At 56.7% G+C, this 12227-nt stretch overlaps 2 protein-coding genes across 2 annotated transcripts in view; one reads left to right on the top strand and one right to left on the bottom strand.

Annotated features, from left to right (window-relative positions):
* Positions 1 to 1544, top strand: part of CDHR2 (cadherin related family member 2) — a 42560-nt gene extending 41016 nt beyond the window's left edge. The window contains exon 32 of the mRNA XM_032403770.1: positions 498 to 1544. Coding sequence (XP_032259661.1) covers positions 498 to 632 — 135 coding nt within the window. The 3' untranslated portion in view covers positions 633 to 1544. The remainder of the gene's footprint in view (positions 1 to 497) is intronic.
* A 233-nt stretch (positions 1545 to 1777) lies between these two features.
* GPRIN1 (G protein regulated inducer of neurite outgrowth 1) lies at positions 1778 to 11505 on the bottom strand. Its single transcript, XM_032403540.1, has 2 exons — positions 10893 to 11505; positions 1778 to 4838 (listed from the first exon to the last, which is right to left on the bottom strand). The coding sequence occupies exon 2, from the start codon at positions 4670 to 4672 to the stop codon at positions 1778 to 1780; it is 2895 nt and encodes a 964-aa protein (XP_032259431.1). The 5' UTR covers positions 4673 to 4838; positions 10893 to 11505.
* Between the last annotated feature and the right edge of the window lie 722 nt (positions 11506 to 12227).

Raw genomic sequence — 12227 nt, forward strand, 5'->3', positions numbered from 1 at the left:
AACCCTGCTCTGCCTCTTCCAGGCCATGAGAGCCCTCCGAGCCTCAGTTTCCACATCTGTAAAGTGGGGTACAGGATCCCTGCCTTAGGGGGTTCCTGTGGGGACTTTAGGTAATGGATGGGCTGCACCCAGCACAATGCCTGCCTTGGGGTGCAGGTGGCAGGAATTGGATTGGACTGACTCCTTGGCACAGGACACAGAGCCCGGTATTATTCAGTATTGGGAAGAACACCGAAGTCCTACTGTGTCCGTGGATCAGGGCAAAGGCCAGAGTAGACCACCCCCCTCAGGTCCACCCCTTCACCTGTTCACCTGAGCCCATCTGCACCATTAGTGGCCATGGTCACCTCTGGGACACAGCCAAGAAACTGAGGCCCCAGGAAGAGTAGGTGGGACCCCAGTTAAGGAGCCATCTGTCATGGGCTTGAAGACTCCCTTAAAGACCAAGGAAATCACCCCATCCCTGCCCTTCACACCTTCCCTCCTTCTCCCCACAGAAGGGACCCCTACACAGTCCGATGGAGCTAGATACGGAGCCTCTGGGTGTGGTGCTGTCAGGAAGGAAGATGGGCAGAGGTGGACAGCAGGAGCTGCCCTTCACCAATGCTGGCCTGGACACCACGGACCTGTGATGTCCCTGCCACAGGACCCTTGCTGCAGAGCCCCACACGGGCCGCCACTCTTCTGATCTACCTCGGAAGAGGTCTTGTCACCCCAAACCACACCTACCCCTCTGTGAACACAATAATATATCATGCTACTCTGCCCCCTTCTGCTTGTAGCTAATCACACCTGACAAGGATTGGGGGAAAATTTTATTACCAACGTATATTGTGACAGTTTGTAGCCGAAAACTGTGGCTGGGGGGGTGGGGACAGGGGTATTGAGTGGTCACAAGGGACTCGTGGGGCTCACAGCACACGGGGACGAGGGGTGAAGAGGGCAGCCTTTAAAGGACAGCTGTGGTTGTAGAGTGAGCTCTCTGTCCTGCCCCCAATAAACAAGACCAGCTGTCAGGCTGCCTGCGACCCAAGACTTTCCATTGGCTTCTGACTGATTCCCAGACCTGTCTGAGACTCTCTTTTCAACTGAGCCCCCACGGCATTCCTGCAGCTGCCTTCCCCGTCAGGAATTGTGAACAGTGTCCAGTGAGGGTGGATAGGGCTGGGGGCTGGGCCAGATGAGGGGGAGATAGGAGTTGGGGACGACTACCAGCATGCAAGACATGCCCGGGCCATGGGGGCCAGCCCACTGCATGGACACACACCACTCTTCTGGGGGCCCCATATTTGAAGCCTTGCACACTCAGGGGTCTCACACACCAATCCTTGCACACTTGGAGCTTTTGTACACAGTCTCTCCCGTTCTGGGGACCAGGCAGCCACTGAAGACTTCAGCCTACCAGCCTGGACATCTCAGGAGCCTGCCTCAGCTCTCAGGGCCGGGCCTGCTGAGCAGATCCCCAAGGTAACCCAGTGTGACGGGGAAGGAGTGGAGCTGAGAGCTGGAAGGGGACGGGGTGTGTGTGTGTGTGTGTGTGTGTGTGTGTGTGTCGGGGCTGGGTTCGTGGTTCCATGACCATGAGGGGGCCGGGTAGAGAGGGTTCATTTGTGAGTTTGGCAGGGGAGGAGGCTGGGAAGAAAAGGATGAGAAGGCCCTAGAGGCTGCCCACCCCTCAGTGGGCCTCCCGCCCGTCGAGGGGATCCCTTCTAGGATCTTGGGGTCAAGAAGGGAGCCTGAAAAGGTTGGAAACCCGGGCGTATAAAAGGGGAGCAGATCACTCGGCCGTGGGTCCGGCGCGGGAGCAGCACCGCGGCCGGCGCACACTCTGCAGCAGCGCGCGGAAGAGGCCGGGCGGGCGCTTGGCGGGACCCTCGGGGGGCGCCGCGCGCACCGAGCCCGCACGGCCCGGGCCCGGTCCCGGGCCGGCGGGCGGCGGCGGCGCGGGCGCCCCTTGGCGGCCGTGCTCCTCGATCTGTCGCTCCAGGTGCTTCTGGATGGCCATGCCCAGCACCTCCACCTCCATGGCGGCGCCGTACACCTCCCACGTCATGCCCTTTTCGTCCCAGCTCACGTCGCGCACCGGCTCGGCAGCCTCCTGGGGCGCCACGGCGGCCGCCAGCGCGGAGCCGGGCCGCACCCGCACTTCGGGGAAGGCGGGTGGCGCGGCCGGCGGCGCGGCCGCCTGCGGCGTCATGGGCCCGGTGGCCACGGAGCGCGTCTCGGCGGCGCCCAGCGACACCTGCAGGCCCGCGTCCCGACGCGAGGGTGGCCTGGGCGCCGGGCTGGGCGCGCGAGGCGCCGCCTGGAAGCTGAAGGCCGGGCCGCCCGCGCCGTCCTGCGGAGACATGGGGCTCACGGCCACCGACACGCAGGCCTGCGCGCCCGCCTGCGTCCCCGCGTCCTCGCGCGGCGGGGCGCTCGCCTCCCACGACGGAGCCTTAGTGAAGTTGTCACGAGTCCGCGGCCCGGGTGGGGGCCCTGTGGCTTCAGGGCCCGGGCTTCTCTCAGCCCCAGCGGCCACCAGGTCTTTCTGGCCTGGGCTGGAGGCCTCCGTGCTGGGCACTGGCTCCAAGAGGCCTCCGCCACTACCGGCCCCCGCGGGAGAAGGGCCTGGGCCGCAGGGTTTGCCATCTGACTGCCTGGAGGAGGAGGCCTCTGCCTTCTCCAGAGTCGGGGGGGCCAACTTCCCCGAGGATGGGGACTCTGCTTTTCTTGGAGGCGCAGCATCGGCCTGCCCCGGGATCACAGGCTCCACCTTCCCAGGGGCAATAGGGTCTACTTTTCCTGAGGATTCCGGCTCCCCTTTCTCCAAGGCCAGTGGCTTCTCCCGCAGAGATGCAGCCTCTGCTTTTCCCCATGAAACAGGGCCCTCCTGCCCAAGGGGCTTTGTTTCTGCTTTGCCCTCAGACTTGGGTTCTGCCTTCCCTGAGGCCCTGGGATCCACCTTTGTGGAGTTCATAGGATTCCCCTTCTCTGGAGGCAAAGGATCCACCTTTCCCTCTGGGACAGCTTCTGCTTTTCCCAAGGATGCCAGGACCGTTTTTTCTAGGATCATGGGGGCCACTTTTCCCGAAGACACAGAATCCACTTCTCCAGGGGGAGCACTTTCTGCCTTCCCTCTGCTCACAGTGTCTACCTTGCCCAAGGCCAGGGGGTCAGCCTTCCCTGAGGCTGTGGGACCCACTATTCCAGAGGCCATAGGACCTGCCTTCTCTGAGGACAGTGGATCTGTTTTCCCCTCAGTCACTGTCTCAACTTTTACAGAGGATGAGGGTCCTGCTGTCCCCAAGAATTTGGGATTCCCTGGACCTGAGGGCACAGGGTCTATCCTTCCTTTCGATTCGGGATTCACTTTTCCAGAAGATGATGTTTTTGTATTTCCCACAGAAATGGGATCCGCCTTTGTGGAGGGCATTGGGTCCTCCTTTCGTGATAAGACAGTTTCTGTCTTTCCAACAGACATTGGTTCTGCCTGCCCAGTAGACAAGGGCTCTGGCTTTCCTAAGGGCACAGGATCCATTTTTCCCAAAGAAACTTGACCCACCCTGCCTGAAGACACAGGATCCACAGTTTTCAAAGATGTGGGTTCCATCTTTCCTGAAAATACAGCATCCACCTGCCCAGCAGACATGGTTTTTATCACTCTCATAGACATGGGATCTCCCTTTCCCAAGGAGGTAGGATCCATCTTCCCCAGGAACTGAGGGTCCTCTTTTGTGGAGGACCCAGTTTCTGCACTTCCCATTGATGCAGGATCTGTCATCACCAAGTGAGTAGGATCCATCCTTCTGGAGGACCCCAGAGCCACTGTTCCCGGAGACACAGGCTCAGTTTTGCCTGATGACCCTGGAGTCAGTATTGCCAAGAACCCAGGATCTAGCTTTCCTGCAGTTGCAGAATCTGTGTTTTCCAAGGACCCAGGATCCATCTTTCCTGAGGGCCCCGGATCTCTCTTTCCCAAGGACACAAGGTCTGCCTTCCCCACAGATGCAAGAGCCACCTCTTCTGAGGCCACAGGAAGCTCTTTTCCTGAATACCTGGGCTCCTCCTTTCTTGGGAACTCAGGATCCAATTTGGCAGAGGATACAGGATCCTCCTTCCCTGGGGACACTGGATCCACCTTGTCAGAGCACACAGGATCTACCTTTCCCAAGGATCCAGGATCCTCCTTTCTTGAGGTCACAGGATCCATCCTTCCAGAAGCCACAGGATCCCCTTTTCCCAAGACTGTAGGCTCTGTCTTTACTATAAACATGGGATCTGCCTTCCTCAAGGACCCAGCATCTTCCTTTCCTATGAAAGTGGAATCTGCCTGCTTTGAAGACTTGGAATCCATCTTCTCTGAAAACATAGGATTTCTGTTCTCCAAGGATGAGGGATCAGTTTTCGCTGAGGACACAGGCTCTGGCTTCCCAGAGAAGGTGGCTTCTGGTGTCCCTGAGATCAAGGCTCCATGTGCCCCCAATGTCTCCTTGGTAGCTGCCTCTTGGGGAGGGATGAAGGTCAGGGAGGGGCAGGCCAAGCTCCCGCCAGGGCCCTCAGAACAGGAGGCCCCTTCCCCAGCCCCAGCGGGGCTGCTGTGTCTGGAGTCCATGCCTGGGCTTGGGGCAGGGTTGTGCCTAGAGGGTGCAGGGCTGGCCTTCTGCTGGGAGGGGCAGCAGTCCCTCATGGCTGGGTTCCCAGCCCCCAAGCTCCCATCCTGTGGGCAGCAGAGGGCTGTGGGCTGAGGGGCTGGGGGGCTGGAGTTCTTTCAAAGAAGCTGGAGCCGGGCTGGGTCTTCAGCACTGCCCAACTGCCCTCCTGACCATACTTGTGCCCCAGGCTGCTATCTGGTTCTGAAACATAAAGAAAACAGACTCAGACTCAGGGAAGACCCAGTGGGGAGGAGCCTCTGTCTTTTCCCTCCCACCCTTCTCCAAGCAGCTGGGCCTCCTCACTGGGTTCTCTGCCCCCATCTGGTCATTTCCTGTCCCACCATATCACTCCCCTGCTTCTCTGCTTCCTATGGCCCTCTGGATAAAGGTCAGACTTCCTAAAATGGCATTCAAGGCCCTTCACAACTTGGCCATAGTCTAACTTTTTTTTTCTTTTTTAAAAAATTTATTATTTTTTTTAATAGAGAGAGAGAGAGAGAACATGGGAGGGGCAGAGGGAGAGGGAGAGAGAGTCTCGAGCAGACTCCACACTGAGCTAGGAGCCTGATGTGGGGCTTGATCCCACGACCCTGAGATCATGACCTGAGCTGAGACCAAGAGTCGGACGCTTAACGGACTGTCCACCCAGGTGCCCTCACAGTCGAACTTTTCAACTTCATCTACCATCACCCCATGCAGCATGCACCCTTCATCTTCCTTGTCAGCCCACCCCATACAGCATGCTACCCTGAAGTTATGCTTTTTTCGTCTAGGCCACAGGTCACAAACTCCGATGCCGCAGGGACCAGGTAGGTAATTTTTGTGAGGGAAGCAGGCTGGGTATAGTACCATAGGGAATGGCAGGGAAAGCAGCAGAGAGTGCATGCCCGTTTACAGGGGGAGCCACTCCTCCACTAGCCACATTCTGTTCTGGAGAAATGCATCCTGGTAGTATCAGTGAGTAGCAGGAGATCCAGAACTTTAATGTAAAATATCCTAATTCAAGATCAAAAAAGAAAAACACTATGTGGGTCAAACAAAATATGTCTGTAGGCCACAGTTTTGGTCTGTGCAGGCCCTGGGGAGTTGTGAATGATTAACAGTTGAGGAAGGGACATAGTCTGAAATGTGAGATTTCAAAGACTGCTCTGGGATGGTATGGAGGCGGGAGGAGAGGGGCTAGCCAACCATTCTTTTTTTTTTTTTTTTAAAGACTTTTTTAATTTATTTATTTGACAGAGAGATAGCACAAGTAGGCAGAGCGGCAGGCAGAGGGAAAGGGAGAAGCAGTCTCTCTGCTGAGCAGGGAGCCTGAAGCGGGGCTCGATCCCAGGAGCCTGGGATCATGACCTGAGCCGAAGGCAGCCGCTTAACCGACTGAGCCACCCAGGCGCCCGTAGCCAAACATTCTTTAACCTCTCATTCTTCCAATTCTTCATTCATTCACCCAGCCCTTCTCTGCAATAATCTAGATGAGAACTGGCACGGTAAAGGTCCAAGGAATAGAGAGTTGGCAGAATTGAGAGATCCTGGGGAAAACTGACAGGAGCCAGCCAGCCGTAGGGGGAGGCAGTAGGGGTGGCCCGCAGGATTCTGGCCAGGGTTGGGGGGTGTGAGGCAGGAGATCTGGGGAAAAGGGGAGCTGTGTTTAGACAGGCTGAGTGTGCAGTGTCTGGGGAACATGCAGGGAGAGGCTCTGGCAGGCAGCTGGATCCGTGAGCAACTTTGTCCCAACTACACATCCACAGCCAGAGTGACTAGCACACTGGATCCCCCCCAAACCCGCTCCACCATCTTTCCCAAAGCCATTTCACGAGTGCTCAGGCCAAAAGCCGTAGAATCACCCTTGACTTTTCTCACACACCCCATGTCCCATCTACCAGCACAACATAACAGATCTCTCTGCAAAATATAGCCAGAATCTGGCCACTCTCCTGAGCTGAACTCGCACTATCTCCCACCTGGATTATCCCGGCTTTTTCCTTCAACCCATACGGTTCATTCTTAACACAGCAGCTGGAAGGATCTCAGTAAGACCCAAGGTAGCCCATCCCTCTTCTGCTCAGAACCATGCAGTATCTCCCCAAACCATGCCAAGTAAAAACTCCATACATGTCCCTGATCTTCTGGCGCCATCACTGATCTTGGCCTTGTCTCCTACTACTTTCTCTTGATTACGCTGCTCCAGTCACACAGGCTGCCTTGGGGCTTTCGCACTGGCTGTTTCCTCTGCCTGGAATGCTTTCCCTCCTGAAATCTGCATGGCCTGCTCCCTGCAGCTTTCCCTGACCCATCCTCCCCAGCACTGGTGGGCACTCTCCATCCTCCTTGCCTTGCTCAGCTTTTCTTCATATTACCCATTTACCATCTGATATATTACATACAGTGGTTTATTACTTATGGTTTGTCTCTCCATTAGAATGTCAGCTCCAGGAGGATGGGGACTTTATGATATTTACTTATATACCCTCAGGGTTGAGAACAATAACTGGCATATAGTAAGCCAGTAGTCCCCTAGGCATATTTGTTAAATGAAAGACAGAATGATCTTTTTAAGATGTTGGTCCAACATGCTACTCCTTGGCCCCAACCCCTCCTTGCTCTTGCTAGGGAAGTAAATTGGCTGTAATCTTTTTGGAAAGACATTTGTCAATTCCTATAAAAGTTTACAATGCACTTGGCATTTAGGTCAGCAAGCCCACCTCCAGGAATGGTCTTGAAGATGGATCGATGGTGCACCAAGGGTACACGAGAACATGGCTGGTGATGAGAAAAACAAAACTGGAAGCCAGTTCATGAAATATGGGACAGCCACATGGCACCCCACCCCCCACCCCAGCTATCAGAATGTGTAGAGTGATGAGGAAAGATGCCTAAGATAAATTAAGTGAAAAAAGCCAGGGCTAGTGGGATTCCATGCATGCAGACAAGAAAAAAGACAGATACACATATATGGGTTTATTTATAAAAAGAAAATTTCTGGAAGGAAACCCATGAAACTTAGTAGCAATTGCCTCTGGGAAGTGAGACCAAGGATCTGGAGGTGGAAGAGATTTTTTTTGGTATGCCCCTTTGTGATGCATGAAATTTTGGTTATGTGTGCATATATTACTTTTTTTAAAAACGGGGGGGAACCTTAATGACTCCCTATTACCTTTAGGGTCAAGTCCAATTCTATAATGTGCTTCCAAGCCTCTGTGTACTTACTTACCTGCTAAACTTTACCTTTCAGTACGCACTCCCCCAAAGTCCATACAAACACACACACACACGCATGCATGCGCGCACTATAACCTCTCTGGGCTCATCCATGGCTTCACAGTTTCTCTCACCTCGGCCTCTACACACCCTCTTGCCTGACTCTCATGAAACCTTCAGGTCCCAGTTCAAATGCCCCCTCCTCCAGTGAGCTTCTTTGCCCACCAGCTTCCTAGGAGCTCTTACGGCCTCTTGTTCTTCCCCTAACCAGACACATGTCACTCTGCCCTTTATACCCCTGGATCCCTGCCTAGACCTTGAGTCACTGGATGGGGATTGAGCTGATACTATTCACCACCGTGTCCCCCAGGCTTTGGGCTTATGGGACTTGGGCGGATGGGGGTCATCACCAGAATGGGGACACTGGGGTAGGAGCAGTCTTGCAGAGGACAACGGGGCACTTGACTTTGGAAATTGAGCTGAGGTACTTGTGGGACTATGGGGGGGGGGCAGCTAGTTTACACACCTGGTCGAGGAAGGCCCCTCTGAGGCGGTAGCGCCTGAGGCAGCCATGAAAAGGCCAGAGTGGCTGGAGTGAAGTTGGAAGGGGAGGGAGAGGAGGCGGTTCCCCACTTAGCAGCTCTATGAGCTCAGGCAAGTCCCTTCTCCTCACCGGGGACCCTGACGAAGCCGCCCCTGCTCCCACGAGGCTGCTGTGAGGATTAGAGAGGATGAGGGGTGTGCAGAGCTCTGCTCACTTTCGGGCTGGGCTGTGTACATGGAAGGCCTGTTTTGATCTACTCCCGCCTGTCAGAGCCCAGCTGTGCTCCCAGGAGGGGGCAGGGGACGGACGGCCTGTAGCAGAGGCACAAACTGGCAGAATCTAGCCCTCAGATCTGCTTGTTTGACCCAGAGCGCTAAAAAGAAATTTTTAAAGGAGTTAACTGATCAACATTTAAAATTAGAAGATTTCATGTGAAAATCAGATTTCCAGATTCTCTGGGAAAACTAAAATTTGGCAATCTGAGCATGCTTCCTGCGTGGCAACAGTCAGCCGGAGCCAAGCAGTGGCTGCCTTCTTGGATGGGGGTGTACTCTCCAATTAGCCACAATCTCCACCCCTCCCTGTGGTGTCCTGGACACTGGGGCTGACTGCCCGTTGCTATCGATCACTGACTCCTTTTTCTTATAGCCAGCCCCTCGTGTAGGCTATACACCTGGCCTATAGCCACCTGAGTTTTTTTTTTTCTCAAAGATTTTATTTATTTATTTGACAGAGAGAGACACAGCGAGCGAGGGAACACAAGCAGGGGGAGTAGGAGATGGAGAAGCAGGCTTCCCGCTGAGCAGGGAGCCCCATGCGGGGCTCGATCCCAGGACCCTGGGATCATGACCTGAGCCGAAGACAGACGCTTAATGACTGAGCCATCCAGGCGCCCCTAGCCACCTGAGTTTTGACCCTTGACCTAGATGCTGAGAAGGGTGGGAGGTGACCTTACACACAGCAAGCCTTTAGTACGTTTACTCTGTGCAGACCCCATACACCTGCCTGGCAGGTGCTGTGTTCTTATTTTCCAGAAGAGGAAACAGAGAGGCAGGCATGGCCCAGCTGGTAACACGTCTCTTCTAAAAACCCCCCTGGAAAAGGTTGGCTTCTTCCCAGGTTGGCTGGTTCCCAGCGTGCAGTTCTCTGACACAGAAGAAGGTCTGAGGTAGGGACGAGGAGCCTGGCCAGGGCATTAGAAAGATGTGGGGTCAGGCGCCAGCTTGGTCATTGACTTGCTCCATGAATTTGAGTATTTCCACAGTCTGGGCCTTAGTCTGTGAAATGGGGGAAGGGATGTAGTTATATCTAGAATTGCTGGCCCAGCCCTGGGTTTAAGATTTGCCAAGGCACCGTTCCCAGAGGCTCTGCTGCTCACAGTTCTACTGGGTGCTTCTTGGCTCTCGAGGGATCCTCAATATCCTCAAGCCACTTCTCCAAGAGGCAGCCCAGGCCGGGGGTGCCCCCTCCTTGTGCCCAGCCCTCCCACTGGAACCCAGCTCCATCGCTCTCCCACTGTGTGCTCAGCCCTGGGCCCAGCACTCTCAGGCTCATTTGGTCTCTGGACTCCACAATGATTTCATGAGGGGGGCATTATCATCCCATTTCTCAGATGCAGACACTGAGGTCAGAGGGAGAAAAGACTTGACAAGGGCACACAGCTGGTGCAGGAGGCTGTAGTTCAAAGCCTGTTGTGTCTGAACCCAAAGCCTGGGTTCTTCCTGCTTGTATCAGCTAAGATTTTGGACACTGACACTTGGCTCTTAAAGCCCCTTTCTGCTCTTTGGGGCCAGGCCAAGGGTCCTCCCAATCCCCTGGGCCTGAGGAAGCATGAGTGTCCCCACATGCACACACCCACCAAGATGAACAGATGAACCTGCACGCTTATGTGACCTGATTGAGGTAAAAGATTGAACTGATCCCCTAGGTGTGTGGGCCAGCTCACCTGGCATGCAGAGGAGCGTGGAGACTGCATGTGGATGTCCGTGCCAGCTTAGACCAGCCTGGAGAGCCAGGACCTGGCTCCTGCATTCTGCTCAAGAAGAGCTTGGTGTGTATACATGCAACTTGTATGTGCAGAATGGCTTATGTACTTATGTCTTGTGGGGGCCACTTGGACCCTGTGGGTGTGCGCATGTGTGGCCACATGGCCTCAGGGTCCCTCACAGAGAGCTGGCCTGGCTGTGTGCACAGGTGCATGGGCCCCACTCCTGGGCAGAGCAGCCTCTGCGAATGCTTATTCTGGCCCAGGGACCTGGCCAGCCCCTTCCTTCTCCTTAGGATTTCTTCCCACTATGAAGCCAAGGCTGCCAGGCACCTGCAAACACGTCCTCCCATGTGACAAGAGCAACAAAGGCTGGGAGTGCTTCAGCAGGTGTGAGCGTGTGCCTGACGATCCTGGTCTGCTGCCCCTCACCCTCTTGGCCCCTTGTCTCCTAGTATCCCTGGGGCAGCAAAGCCTCCTGCCTGTGGCTGCAGGGGAGAAAGAGTCTAACAAAGGGTGATAGCCATACCTTTCTCCAGAAGTGGCCCCAGACCATCCATCCATTCATCCACAGGAGGGCAAGCGTAGACTTGCAGGGGTGTGCACATTTGGGCTGAGTGAGTGCAGGGGATGGGCAGCAAGCTAGAGATGGAGAGGATGGGAGAGGAAGTGTGTGCACAGCCTACTCCAGGGTCTAGGGGTACATGAGGGACACCCTGAGCAAGTGTGAATAGGGACAAGCAGGCCAGAGCAGGGTGGCTGCGAGTGTGTTGTGATAAGGGAGTATTGTTGAGTTGAGTGTGCTGTGATAGGTGATGTCTGGTGTGAATGCGTAGCTAAGCCCGGGTGTACACGCAAGGCTCCCACTTGGGTGTACTGGGTGGGTGCACAGGTGGCCGTCTGTGAGTGTGATGGAATGACCAAGGGCCACAGTGTGTGTGTGTGTGTGTGTGTGTGTGTGAAGATCGTGGCCTCACCCGGGAGATGCAGGTGTGTGAACGCGGTGTGTGATGGAGTGTGTGACGGTGCCCCAGAGTGTGTGCCACACTGAGTGTGCGACAGCGAGTGTGCTCAGTGGTGCCGGTGGTTCCAGTGGAGCCACTCGAGCACAGAGCTCGCGCCGGGGGGTGGGGGGTGGGGGGTGGAGATGAATCAACGCGGGCGGACCCCCTTCCCCGCGGTGGCGGGAAGCGCCCCCTCCCGCACAGCCCTGTTGAACAATGCGGCCGCACGCGGCGAGGCCGGGCGTGGGGTCCCGGTCCTACACACAAGGCTGGCTGGCCCTCAGGGCCCCTCCAGCGCCCGGCCCCCGGCTGCGGGACCCGCCCCCGCCCTGCCCTGCCCCGCCCGGGCGAGGAGCCTGGAAATGGACACCCGCCGCCCCCAGCCGAGCGCGCACACACACATCCCGGGCGCACGCTGGGCACACGCCACGCATGGTGCGCGAGCCCCGCCACCCAGGTGGTTCGAGGACCCTGGACAGAGGCTGCGGGGCGGCCGGGACCCGAGGAATGGGGTCGATGTCGCCCGCCCATAGCGGGCAGCAAGTGCAGGCTAGGAGCTTACCCGACAGTGCTGCCTCTCCGTCTCCTTGGCGCGCTGCGCTCCGGCTCCCGCCGCCGCCGCCGCCCGAGCGGCCTCGGCTGCCTCCGGCGGGGCTGGCGGGCGGACCCGCGGACTCCGCGCCGCCGTCCCCCGCGCCCGCTCGGCTCTCTCGCCTTGCGCCCCGCCCCGGGCATGCGCGCTGGCCGACTGGCGGCCTCCGAAGCCGGGAGGGGGCGGTGCCGGCGAGGAAAAGGAGGCCCGAGGGAGGGAGGGCGCCCCTCGCCCCTCGCCCCTCGCCCCTCGCCCCGCACTCCTCACC

The sequence above is a fragment of the Phoca vitulina genome, unplaced genomic scaffold, assembly GCF_004348235.1.
Source record: "Phoca vitulina isolate PV1807 unplaced genomic scaffold, GSC_HSeal_1.0 scaffold6, whole genome shotgun sequence".
Taxonomy (NCBI): Eukaryota; Metazoa; Chordata; class Mammalia; order Carnivora; family Phocidae; genus Phoca; species Phoca vitulina.

Bases quoted from the DNA above. Each gene is read 5' to 3' on its own strand.
- GPRIN1 (XM_032403540.1), bottom strand. From the start codon at position 4,672: ATGAGGGACTGCTGCCCCTCCCAGCAGAAGGCCAGCCCTGCACCCTCT.